This window comes from Clinocottus analis, unplaced genomic scaffold, assembly GCF_023055335.1.
Source record: "Clinocottus analis isolate CAN_PGR_092001 unplaced genomic scaffold, fCliAna1.0.p SCAF_9, whole genome shotgun sequence".
Taxonomy (NCBI): Eukaryota; Metazoa; Chordata; class Actinopteri; order Perciformes; family Cottidae; genus Clinocottus; species Clinocottus analis.
The window spans coordinates 4,870,586-4,883,118 of NW_027176251.1; the positions used below are offsets into that span (position 1 = coordinate 4,870,586).

Below are 12,533 nucleotides of genomic sequence, written 5' to 3' on the forward strand. Positions count from 1 at the left end.
CAAATGAAAAAAAGTAAAATCACATTATAAAATTAGAAAAACCTTTATATCATTACTAAAATAACACTAATTTACAAAGCCCGTGGTACATTTTGCGCGTATCACCGTTGCTATAGTGACAGAGTTTACGAGGCGCAGTAAATGCATCTCTTGGAGCATGCGCACTATCCATATCCGGACTTTACGTCACATATCAAAACAAACCTGCAAGTGTTCCTGCCCAAAGTTTGGTGTTTGTGTTGAGCTGACTTTATGAAATATTATCCGATTTCAGACTCGTGCAACAGTTGCAGTAACTTACTTTAGACACATTCATTATAAACAACATGCTCTGTTGCTGTTCGTGTTGACCGGAGTGCCACTCGTCCCCCGGATCAATGGCGTCTTGTCTCACAGAGTGGGTCACAACATCTTGTTCCAACATCATGTTGTCTGCCACAGCATTGTACTCTTCTTACAAGCTCTTTAAGGTAGGTGCTATTCACCATTGCTTCAACGTAGGTAGATGATGTTGAAACGTACCAACACTTTTCTAAACTATGGTAGATTTATCAATTAATGCTAGATGATGTACAGAAACATAATCTATCATTTTGAAAAAGTAGTGTTCTTTCAAGTCGTTTTTTCCACAAGAAAATTGCAAACATCCTCTAGTTCCAGCTTCTCAAATGAGAGGATGTTGTACATTTTCTTTATAATGTTCACCTTTTGATTTTGGACTGTTGGTTAAGCAAAAAACAAGTCGTTTCATTGTCACTTCGATGAGTATTTTTCACTACTGTTTGACATTTTAGTATCCAGGAAAATAATTAGTAGACTAATTAATGTTCATTTATTTGATCTGTTTTGTATTTTGCCGCTAAATTGCTTGTTTGTAATATGTAATGAATGTGTATTCTAGCCACCCCAATGCTGATACGTATGTTATTTTTGGTTATTAAATATCAAATTAATAAATCCATCTGTAAAATGTCTCACTTTCTAACTGTGCTACTGTCTCTGCGTTTACCTCTCTGCAGGACCACAGGGCTCCTTCAGTGGGCCTCTTCCTGCTTGGACTCTCTGCAGCACTTTGCATCTTGCTTCCCTCCAGCTCAAACCTCGCCTCTATCCAGAGAGAAGCAGAGTGGGCCGGAGATGTTTTGGCTCCAACGCTCTTCGCCTTCGAATTCCTTTGGCTCGGTGAAGACCACAACACGGCGAACATTCTCCTTTGTGGTTCCTGTCTGCTGTTGGGACTGAGTGACTGGCTCTTAGCAGACTCTCTCACGCTTATGACCCGCTGCCTGGGTTTGTCTTCCCTGTCCTGCTGCTTGACAGTGTGTCTGTTTGCCGGTAATGCTTTTGGGGCCTTTGGCGGCGTGGCCCTCAGCCTCCCGTTGCTTGTGGCCCAGAGGGCCGGAACAAGCACTTTTGCTCAACTCATTTCTCCAGCTGCAACTGAGGGTCTCACCAAGTGTCTGTTAAAAGGCTCCATGGCGGTTGGCTGTTGGGCCTCCACACACGCCGTCAGACAGTTTCTATTGGATGTGACCGACCAAGGTAACATAGGCATTTAGTAAACCAGCAGAGATCTTTGGTGGGAGACCGAGTGACAAAATGGATCTATGCAAAAAATGGATGTGCATAACTTATAAGCATTTCAGGACATTTGTGAGGAAGATTTGAGTTGTTTTCCTTTCATTCCCATTGCTATGAGAACAACCATTATGAGTTTGCTTTGATTATAGTGCAAGAGAACTGTTTAGATAAGCTTTTTGAACATTTCACCCTTTGGCTTTTGGAAATTACAGGCGTTGTGAAGACTGTTTGAATGCCTTGTTGATGGCTTGATGTGTTGGCGGATCAAAGAAATACAGAACAGAGTAATCAAAAAAGAAAAAAAATGTTAGTTGCAGTATTCATTCCTGAATTTGAGTCTACTTGCACTACAGAATACCATGTTTTTACGTAATGTTTAATATAAGGAAAAACTAATCGGATGATAACTGCTTTTCATACAGGATCATGCTTTGTGTTTTAAAGTGAAAAGTAAAATAGTCTGGAAAGAAAATTCAAACTTGAGCTGATTTTCTAGCTATAAAGTTCTGCACGGGATGTTTTACTGTAATTAACTGCATCTAAAACCCTACACAGATGCCACTGAAACAACTTATTTGCATGAGAGTATGTGACTACACTTTACAACAAGTAGCACACTGCGTCACAGAAATGCAGCAATAACCTTTTTAGACTACTACACTATGCATTGCTACACTGCTACAATATATTTAGTAGGCTATCGACACCCTGTACATGTCTCTCTCGCAGTTTTAGTCTTGTAGATTCCCAAAGCATCCAGCTGCCCATTTGTTCTGCAACCTCAGCGCTATCGCTGTTTGAATATCTGCAGTGGTCTAAGCTCCTCTGCGTTTACCTCGTCCTCGTTTCATACTTATTCAGGCCCTTTTGTATTTCTTGCTTGTTTTTTTAGTGGTGATAATGTGAACAGAAATTACCTCGTCTGTTTAACTCTTTGTCGACAGAGTTGTCCTTGAAAGATATTAATATTCTTTCCAGATATTTGTAGGGGACACTGCAGTTTCTCTCTCAGGATTCTCAGAGTTGTGATTTGCTGCCACAGCAGTTTTACTGCAGTATAACACACAAGCATCTGAGGCTGTGTTCCTGTCTGTGGGACAGTGCCTTTTTCAGACCTCAGAGCACAGGGGATCAGGAAGATTTGATCATTTTGTACTTCTTGTGAGTTTAGGGTTCCAGAATGACAACGATAATTGTGCTGCATGTGCTTTTTTGTAATGATTCGTCATCGTCTTTTTTTTGTTGTCAATGTGGAAGTATTTACAACTTTAGAAATGCCTCCTGTAAATGTATTTATTCTCATGTTATTGCTTATGGTTTATAACAAATGGAAATGGACACTAAAAGAAGATTACATTGATGTAACTTATATAACAAATTGTAATAAATAAAAAACACTTTCCACTAATGTCATTTTACATTGAATTTAAAAGTTCATGTGTCCAATTGTTGAACACACATGAACATATGACTCAATATTTGCACGTGCCGTATGCTGTAGTTTGATTTTAATGAGCACCTGGAACGTGGCAAATCTCATCCACCTCTTTCTTTGTCTGCTGGTATCGGCATCAACCCCCTCCTGGCCCAGTTAGTCTCCATACCCAATCTGTCACTCCTCCACTGCAGCGGATCAGGAAACTGCACTGAGCATGCTCGCTGCAGATGCAGCCTGTCGATGGAGCAGGGAGAGGAGGAAAAGGAGGAGGCGAGAGAACAACAGAGAGGGAGGCACGCACGCAGCGCCGGGATGCTGTTGCAGCTCTGAGAACAAGGGCTGCATCGGAAGATTTGTCATTGGCAACACAGATGGAGCGTGAAGGGGGAATACAAATGACCTGGATGTCACATTATCGTCATCAAAGAGGAAAAGATATGTGATAAGGTAAAAAAGACAAATATTTCAGCGTGTTTAACAGGGGTCAGAGTTAATACAGAAAAATAATGTTGTCTCTAGAGAAGTCCTGATGTGTCCAGACCAGTTTTTACATTCATGCATCCTTTAATTATCATCAAAACTTGAGTTTTACCGTTTATCAGGGTGAGAAATATATTAGAAATATATTTTTGTCTGCTTTTCTGCTGCATATGTGATTATTTAATTGATGTGTCATTTACAGGAGCACTTGGACAGGGTAGAGATGTACGCCTTCTACTCCCTCTTAGTCTACATCTTCTACACTGTCTTTAAGAAGGAGGAGGAGGATGAAGCTTTGGAGGGGGCGCAGGGATCTTCCTCAGACGTAGGTCTAGTCACATCATGTCCAGCATTGGGGTTCCTCTGTCAGGAAAAATAGTTTTTTTCTGCGTCACCTGACGAAAAAAGTACAAAAAGGCTCTGTTATATATGATGAGGAAATAGGTGGTGTCATTGTTCTGCCTTTTGTGCGCATTTATGTGTGCAATGTGTCAATATTGTGCCTATTAACGTCTGACCCTTATGCATGTTGCTTCGGTCAGGAGCCAAGACCTGTTTCCATGGAAACAGGGAGCAGGAGGAAAAATGGCCACACCTCCAAAAGGGGAAACAAGGCTTGTGTTCAGCTTGGTGAATCCAGTGAGTGCTCGAATAGCTTACATTTATAGTCCAACATAAAGGCTGTGATATGATATAGAAGAATAATACAACATTTATGATACGGATAGTTTCCAATGTTTGATTATTTATTACCATACATGCGTTCTTTTACTCACGTATGACTTTATGTTCATGTGATTTTCTTTTTGTCATCCAGGCAGTAGCAGTGACAGCGATGAAATGTCTCTGAGTGATGAAGCTGAGGAAGAAGGCCCAGACATCCCAGCATGCACTCCTCTGGCTGCTTTTCTGTCCTTTAAGCAGGAGGCTGAGAAGAGGAGGGCCTCACAAGTCCAGATGGAAACCACAGGAAAGGTAGCAAAACTTGTGCCATCAGCTTGATTGAGCTGCTCACCTGATCGATTAATGAGCAGTTCCTCAAATTGGACTTTCTTCAACGTTAAACTTTGTCTGCATTTGTGCTTCTGTACCGTCCAGTTGACAGATTCTCCCCTGGTGGCGGTGATGTCCCACTTGCTGAGTTTTCTGGAGCAGTACTCCCACTTCCAGCAACTGCAGCAGCAGGCCGACCAGTACCGCGTCCAGCTGAAGAGACACCGCGTCCAGCACCGGCGCCAGATGAAGGCCCTGCGAGCGTCGTACCGCCAGCGCCTCAGGGACAAGAGCAGCATCATCAGCAGCCTGGAGGAGGCCATCAGCCAGCAACAGACGCCCAGTCCGCTGAGCGAGGGTGAGGGAGGAAGGGAAGGAGGTGGAGAGAAATATTGGATGGGGGAGGGTGAAAGTAAGGTGCAAGAAGGTTTGGGTTTACATTTCCATGTGGTGGGTGTGAGGATGATGAAAAAGAGGGAGGTAGAGGTCAAGCGGCTGTTTTAATAATCACACACTGGAGTAGATTGGTTTGTCTGAAAGGAGAAGCAGAAGATGGCATCACGGACAACAGGGATTTTTAAGCTGATATGATACTTTTGGTTTGTTTGTGATCATCTGATGGATGGAGAAAGATGGATTAGAAGGACAATGAATGAAGAAAGCCCATTTCACACGCTCGCCATAACAGGATCTGCAGGGTTACATAATATAGATGAGAGCGTGTTTTGTCCTGTCATTTACAGCCGTGGGAATGCAGTAATTTTTCATTCCTGTTTCCATTACTGGGAGTCATTAATTATGTAAACAATGTCCTGCATAGTTCACTTGAGTGTACTACAAGGTGGTTTTTCCTTGTTGCTTCACCGTAGATTTGATTTTTCTTCGACCAGGAACACACTGTATAGCTTATTATAGAAGAATACAGTCATCCGCAGAGGAGCGGGCTGATTAGATTTATGTGGGTGTTGGTGTATATCAAGAGACCAGACCACCACTTTGCAGCTGGGATTGACTTCAAAGCTTTAGATGTTGGTACCTGCTGGTACTGATTTGACCAGATGGTTCGTTGACCTTGGAGCAGAAGGGTAGCGATACCAACTGCCCTGTCCGGCATCACTTCTCTGTGCATATGTACAGCGTGTTAACAAGTGCATGAAGCTGTAGACGGATCACATTCCTGTCCTGAGGCTGACGGATTTAGCCTCAGAGGAATATGTATAAATCTAAGTGTGTAGGTGTATTTAAGGAAGGGAGCTCATGCACACTGACTCTCATTAGTCACAGGACGAGGATACATTAATTTGTGGCGCGGGTCTTTGATACTTGGATATTGACTCTAGTGTGGCTCTCTGTCATGAATAAAACATAGTGAGAGTGCTGTTTGAGTCCCTGCAAAAGCACTTACAAAGGCGTGCACATGCGAGGCGTCACGTGTACTTGTGTTTGCCTAAAAATAGCCTGTAGTTCATGTCCCAAGTGTTACAAGGCGGTTTGGTTTGTTTGTTTACTGTAATGCAACTTGCAGACGTCATTGATGCCTCAAGGATGTGCAGGGTTTCCACCACCGGTGCATTGTGACTGTGGAACCTTTAGTCAGTATATGATTACAAGAAACAAGACAAACTCTTTCATCTGTTTTTCGGTTTGAGGACGTAAGTTTTGTGCCTTTTCAAGCTGCTAATTTAAAACGTACAAAGCTATCTCAGTGCCTCTGCAGACTTTCACGTTTCTTGCGAGCATGTTTCTTCTAACACCCGTGATGCTCCGCAGTAGCCTCTCCTCCACGTTTTGCTTTATCTTCATTGCACCACCACCTTTCCCTGCACCATCGTGACACAGAACACTATGGAAATAGACATGGAAATTAGAGGCGAAGGCGCCTGATAAATCATAGAGGAGGAAGAAAGTATTAAGAATGCCACTCATGCTCCTGAGAAGCTTTAGCTCACTCCTTAACTTCACTGCTATGCACAGTGACTGCATGGTGTGTAAAAGAGCTCTTAGTGCATACTTAATGTCCTTTATATTACACATGTGCAAGCATTAACTGAAAACATAGAGAAAACAGGTCAGAGGAAGTTCAAGGGATATTGGCTGGTTCTATTTCTAAGTGGCGTAATATGAACAGGGGTCAGAAGATGACAGAATATTTTCTGCTGTTAGCGTCAGTATTCAGACCGATGGTGATGATGCAAAGGCTGATTATAGTCTTGCTTATTTAATGTCCCCCAGGCGAGTGCGGCAGCGATGGAGGGACACAAGCTGGTGTTCACAGGCTGGTTGAGTCTCTGTACGGTCTGCAGGGGGAACGGAGTCAGCTGAGAGGAGAACTCCGCCTGCTGCACTCCCAGCTGGAGGAGAAAGAAAAGGACAGACACTCTCGTATACAGGCCTTTCAACAGCAGGTAGGCTTCATATTAGTGACATCCCTAATGCTTCATCCATTTGGGGAAACTGAGCAACCTGAATTCATAAATCATTGATCAAAAGTAGAGTTTATTGTGTTTGAATTTAATTTAATGGAGCCAAGTCTTCAAAAAGCATCCTCTGTTACACTTTTAACCCGTCTCGTTTCTGGCACAGATCGATGAGCTCAAGAGTTGCATCGAGGAGCGCGAGGAGGAGCTGTCAAGACTGAGAACAGCCACCGTAAGTAATGTGAACTATTGATTTACTCATTTGTCAAGTCCCTTTCCACGTCATCAGCAAAGCTGCCACTGCAGCCCACACAAGACCCGATGAAAGGCCATGCTGTACGGACGCCACGCAGTCACCATACCCCGTATGACATTATATATCCGTCTCATCTACAAGAACGTACGTGAGGAACTCTGGTTTTGGAGGCGTCTCTCATTGTTATGCTGAACCTCATGTTTCATCTCCTCAGGGGGCAACAGACTCAGAGAAGCGGGTGCTGTGTCTGTCAGCAGAGAACGAGAGTCTGAAGCAGAACCTGAGCGTCACCCAAGGCCTCCTGCAGCAGCTGTCGACCATCCCCTCCCAGTCCAGCACCATGCTCCTCAAGGTGAGACGCACCAACGCAGCTGAGAGCTGACTGACGTGCTCCCAAGGCAGCCACCGGTCAGTGCAAAAACAGATATTTTGAAATGTACTTTTGTTTTAATGGGCTCGGCTAGGAGAATGAAACCCTCCGCAGCAGAGTGCAGCAGCTGGAGATGTCCCTACAGCAGCGTGCTGAGCAGCTCTCACATCTGGAGCGACAGAGCGAACAAAGCGAGTGGAGGAGAGGAGAGGAGCTGAGGAAACGAGAGGACCGAGTGAGGGAGCTGCAGCTGGAGTTAGACAGAGAGAGAGGCAAGGAGCCAGTGGTGAAGGTAAGTCTGACCCGAGACTGAGATGTGTTGACTGGAAAGAAAGTTAAAAAAAATATGAAGACAAGAATGATGAAGACAATTACAAAACTGTACACATTGCCTGCTTATTTTTAGGAGATTACACTCATGAAATGTGTTTTCTCTCTCAGTATGTCACCCAGACAGTGGAGGTGGAGTCACCGGCCACATTAAAGCAGCTGACCAAAGCCAGACAGAGGAATGAGCTGCTGTCCGATAAACTGTCCAATCAGAATGAGCGGTGCAAACAGATGGAGGAACACATCAGGAAGTCCGATGAATACAGCTGTAATCTGCAGCACAAGGTAACAAACGGAGGCCATTGAATTATGATTAGCAGTTCGGTGTGAGCATTCATACAGAGATTAAACTGATTTTAACATGCAGTATAACACTTGGGGGATCTACTTTTAGAAGTGAATAATTGTGCTGTACCATTTTCTTTTAATGTGTCTCAAGTACCAACAGGTTGGACATGAATTGCAAGGTGGGCTTTTGACAATAATGCCCCATAATAATGTATAATAAGCATCAGCGCAGGTGTTATTACTGTTGGCTGCTAGCCACTAGGAGGCAAAGAAACGGGCAACAAATCCCTAATGGTCCTCCTGATGCAATCTGCTCTGATTAAAAAGAAGAAGAAAAAGCAAAATGACAGAATTGGGGAAGTTAGAGAGTTAAACAAACCACACGCTTGTTTTGAGAACAGATGAAGAGAGGGGAGAACATTAAAAGGCAGACAGAGGACGTTGAGCCTACACAGATTGGACCAGTCGAGCAGACGAGTTGACAAATTGCTGCGCTGAACCTCTTACAGATTGCAGCGTATGAGCGAGAAATCAGTAAACTGAGAGAGGAGCTGTTGAAAGAGATCGGCCACTTGGAGGAGAGGAAGGAGGAGGCCGTGAAGGCTGCGGCCACCTGCTCAGCCGAGCACTTTCAGGACTTGCAGGACAAGTTTTTCGGTAAGTTACACGAAAAAGAATGAAACCCCCCCAAAGAAAGAGAAGACAAAAATAATCTTACTCTTGAAAGAGATTCAACACTTGATCGATACCACTCTCTGTGAGGAGAGTCATATCAATCTGCTCCTCTACCTCACAGCAGGAAGGCAAATCACTACGTTCCCCAACGTGCCAACCTGTTCCTTCACAATGACTTTCCTCTACGGGAGTTTGATTCTCACTATTTATTTTTGTCAGGCTTGCAGAAGCGTTTGACTGCACTCCCTCCAACTCTGCGCTCCATGAAAACAGACTACACCAGTCTGAGGAGCCAGGTTCGAAACTTCTCCGACTTTTACGGAGCCGCCATCAGTGACGCAAAGAAACAGGTACGCTCATGATATCACATCATGATGTCAACACATTTAGGTGATACATCGACAAGCCTAGTAAAGAACCCTTTGCTGTATTTTGTTGTTTATTTTTTCAGATTTCAGCAGCTCTTAGTGAAATGTCTGAGGCCAACAAAGATCTCCTGGATAAATATAGAAAGGAGGTTGCACTGCGCAGGAAGTACCACGAGCAGCTGGTGGAGCTTAAGGGTATGCAGAGAAGACGTGAGCAAAAACCCTGCAGGAAATAAAATCTATATCATTAACGCAACTCGTTTATTTTCAGGAAACATCCGCGTGCTGTGTCGCGTGAAGCCTGTGCTGAAGGAGGACCAGCGTGAGGAGGGCCAGGCCGCGGTGGTGACGACGGACCCCAACAATGAATCCTCACTCAATGTGCTGAACAAAGGAAAGAGTCGCATTTTTGAACTGGACAAGGTCTTCCACCCACAGGCCACACAGGAAGAGGTTGGACAAAGAACAGCACATGTATGAAATATAACTATCATATAACCATCATGAAAACACTAACTTTTTGTGTTTTTTTTCTGCATCAGGTCTTTCAGGAGATCGAGCCTCTTGTGACGTCCTGCATCGATGGCTACCATGTCTGCATATTTGCCTATGGACAAACTGGCTCCGGAAAAACCCACACAATGGAGGTACACTCTAGTTTTACAGCATTATTGCAACCAATGAGTAATAACAGATATTGGAGCCACTGAACATACCAGCAGAAGTATTGGGTCCATAATGTAGGCTGCAGGCTTACTATCATTTGATTCTCAGGGCAGCGTGGAGAACCCAGGCATCAACCAGCGAGCGCTGAAACATCTCTTCAGTGAGATTGAGGAGAGGAAGGACATGTGGTCCTACACGGTCACCGTCAGCTCTGTGGAGATCTACAACGAGGTGCTAAGGTACTGTATGCTGCCGCGCCTTTTGAGTCTGCGATAAAGAAGACCTACTTGTATTTACTTGTTGCATTTTTTTGGCCTCATGTTGTGTTTCGCAGAGACCTGCTGAGTAAGGATGGAGATAAACTGGAAATCAAGATCAACCCGGATGGAACAGGACAGCTGCACGTGCCGGGCCTCAGGGTCATCGAAGTTATGAGCTTTCAGCACATCAAGAAGGTGACACCGTGTACTTTAAACAACCTGTAGTGACAGGATACTGAATTACCCATCACTATGACACTAATTTGGGACATTTATGCGAATTGTTCTTGTTTTTGTTAAGATTTTGGCGACAGCCCGGAGGAACAGGATCACCTTCGGCACTCAGATGAACCAGCATAGCTCCCGCTCCCATGCTCTGCTCTGCATCACTGTTCAGGGAACCGACCTTGCCACCGGCTCCAAATCCACCGGTCAGTCTCCTGCGACAGGGAATCAACAAATTCATATTTGCCATAAATCTGACTTCCATTTGGCTTCCATTCTTGAATCGCTCTTTCATTTTATTCAAGCGGAGTGCAGTCACGCTACCGCATAATGCTAAATAAAAAATAGTCCAAGGGATATCATTGTGAATTCTCTTTTTGGCAAGAGGAATGCTGAGAAAGAGCAAAAGTACAAAAGAGAAGCTTCTGACCAGGATTTGGTAAGATACAGTTCACTTTCACGATGAACTTTTCTTCCGTCAGGCAAGTTGAACCTGGTGGACCTGGCCGGCTCGGAAAGGGTGTGGAAGTCCGGTGCAGAGGGAGAGAGGCTGAAAGAGGCGCAGAATATCAACCGCTCGCTGCTGTCACTAGGGGATGTAATACAGGCGCTGAGAGCTCGCCACACGCATATCCCTTTCAGGAACTCCCGCCTTACGTACTTATTACAAGACTCCCTGGGAAAAGGCAGCAAGACTGTCATGGTGGTGCAGGTGAGATCATTGATTTAAAATGGTTCATTCAATTTCAAGTCTTCATGGATGTATGAGCCTCTATTTTGTTTCTACTCCAGGTGTCTGCTCTGGAGAGTAACGTGGGAGAGACTTTGTGCTCACTGAAGTTCGCCCAGAGGGTGTGTAAGGTGGAACTAGGTCCTGCAGCCAGGAAGATTGAATCTGGTGGACAGTGTGACTGATGGCCTTGAATCAGCCACTTCCTGTTTCCAGTGATCACCAGGTAGCCATGAATGCACCTGTCAGATTATCACCCACTTGACCAACCAATCGCAACGCTACAGCATCAACAGCAATCCTGCTCAAGGGCTAAATCTGTGGAGGTCTGCGTGTCATTCGAATGCCAAACCTCTCGAGGTTCAGTGTTGCGGCCTCCTCGGTGCCATTTTCAGCTTCTGACAAGTGATAACCTTTTCTCATTAGCTAATCTGCATGCAGGAATATTTATTCTTCCAGTCTAAATGTGCCAAAACAACCTCTCGACTCCCGCACGGTCTAAGATTTGACGCTTCCTTGAACTAGAATATCCGTTTCCTTTTATTAAATACCAAAATCCAGGATTTATCTTATCAGCTTTTTCTCGCTGACCATAAATGTATTTAGAGCATCATCATGTTCAAACAGCTTCAACGAGCTTTCCAGAGCCACTTTATCAACGACTTCCGTTTTTACAGTATTAATCATCTCGCTATAAATGTTTGTACTTTGTAAGCGTCATCTCCAATGTTGTATATTTTTTGAAGATAGTGCGTAGGAGAATCTGTTTTCTCGTCAAAGTATGGGCTATTAATCATTTCAACGACACTTAAGTCACATATTCGTGTAGTTTGTGAATTTCAGAGGAGTCGTGTTTGAACGCTTTGTTTCTCTTTAGAGCCTTAGTCATTTGCCTTTTGAGAATAGAGGAAAGTATTTGCAGGAGCAGCTGGCCTTGTATTAAGAGTGGTAATATAATGAACTGTGCAGTAGCCTCCTTATTGAGGGGACAGCGTGGGCCTACAAAGACAGACGATGCACTTTATTGTGAAAGAATAGGAACATTTCCGTTCATGACAGGGATTTAGGCGCTTGCAATAGATATCACTAGTGAATGTCATACCAAAAACGTCTTATCTGTTCCTTGTTGCTCTATTTATCACCCATCGAAACTAACTTGATTAAACCGTAGCAAGACATTAATGTTGCAGTAACTGTCATGAGTGCACAGCGGTCACTTGATGATGTTCAGAGTGAATTTTCAGATACTTTTCTGAATAAATATGATGTATTTGAAAAGTGTCTTCTGTTATTGGATGCTCAGCGACAAAAAAACACTTGAAAAAAAGGTGTGAAATTTAACCCCAAAAGCTATCACGTAAACATCACTGGATACATGGTGCAATTTGGCAAAAAAGTTGGCAGGATTACTTGAGGGAATTTTAATTCTAATCAATTTCTTTAAATATTATTTTTA

General features: G+C 43.8%; 1 protein-coding gene across 1 annotated transcript; it reads left to right on the forward strand.

Moving 5' to 3' along the window:
• The first annotated feature begins 3,326 nt into the window (after positions 1-3,326).
• Positions 3,327-12,334, forward strand: si:ch211-257p13.3 (kinesin-like protein KIFC3). Its single transcript, XM_068570652.1, has 20 exons — positions 3,327-3,466; positions 3,702-3,824; positions 4,042-4,138; positions 4,317-4,474; positions 4,598-4,850; positions 6,725-6,897; positions 7,076-7,141; positions 7,380-7,517; positions 7,630-7,827; positions 7,977-8,150; positions 8,663-8,810; positions 9,048-9,178; positions 9,280-9,391; positions 9,468-9,649; positions 9,739-9,843; positions 9,971-10,101; positions 10,197-10,317; positions 10,424-10,553; positions 10,830-11,059; positions 11,140-12,334. Exons 2-20 carry the CDS (start codon positions 3,723-3,725, stop codon positions 11,260-11,262), a joined length of 2,772 nt encoding a protein of 923 aa, XP_068426753.1. The 5' UTR covers positions 3,327-3,466; positions 3,702-3,722; the 3' UTR covers positions 11,263-12,334.
• The last annotated feature ends 199 nt before the right edge of the window (positions 12,335-12,533 follow it).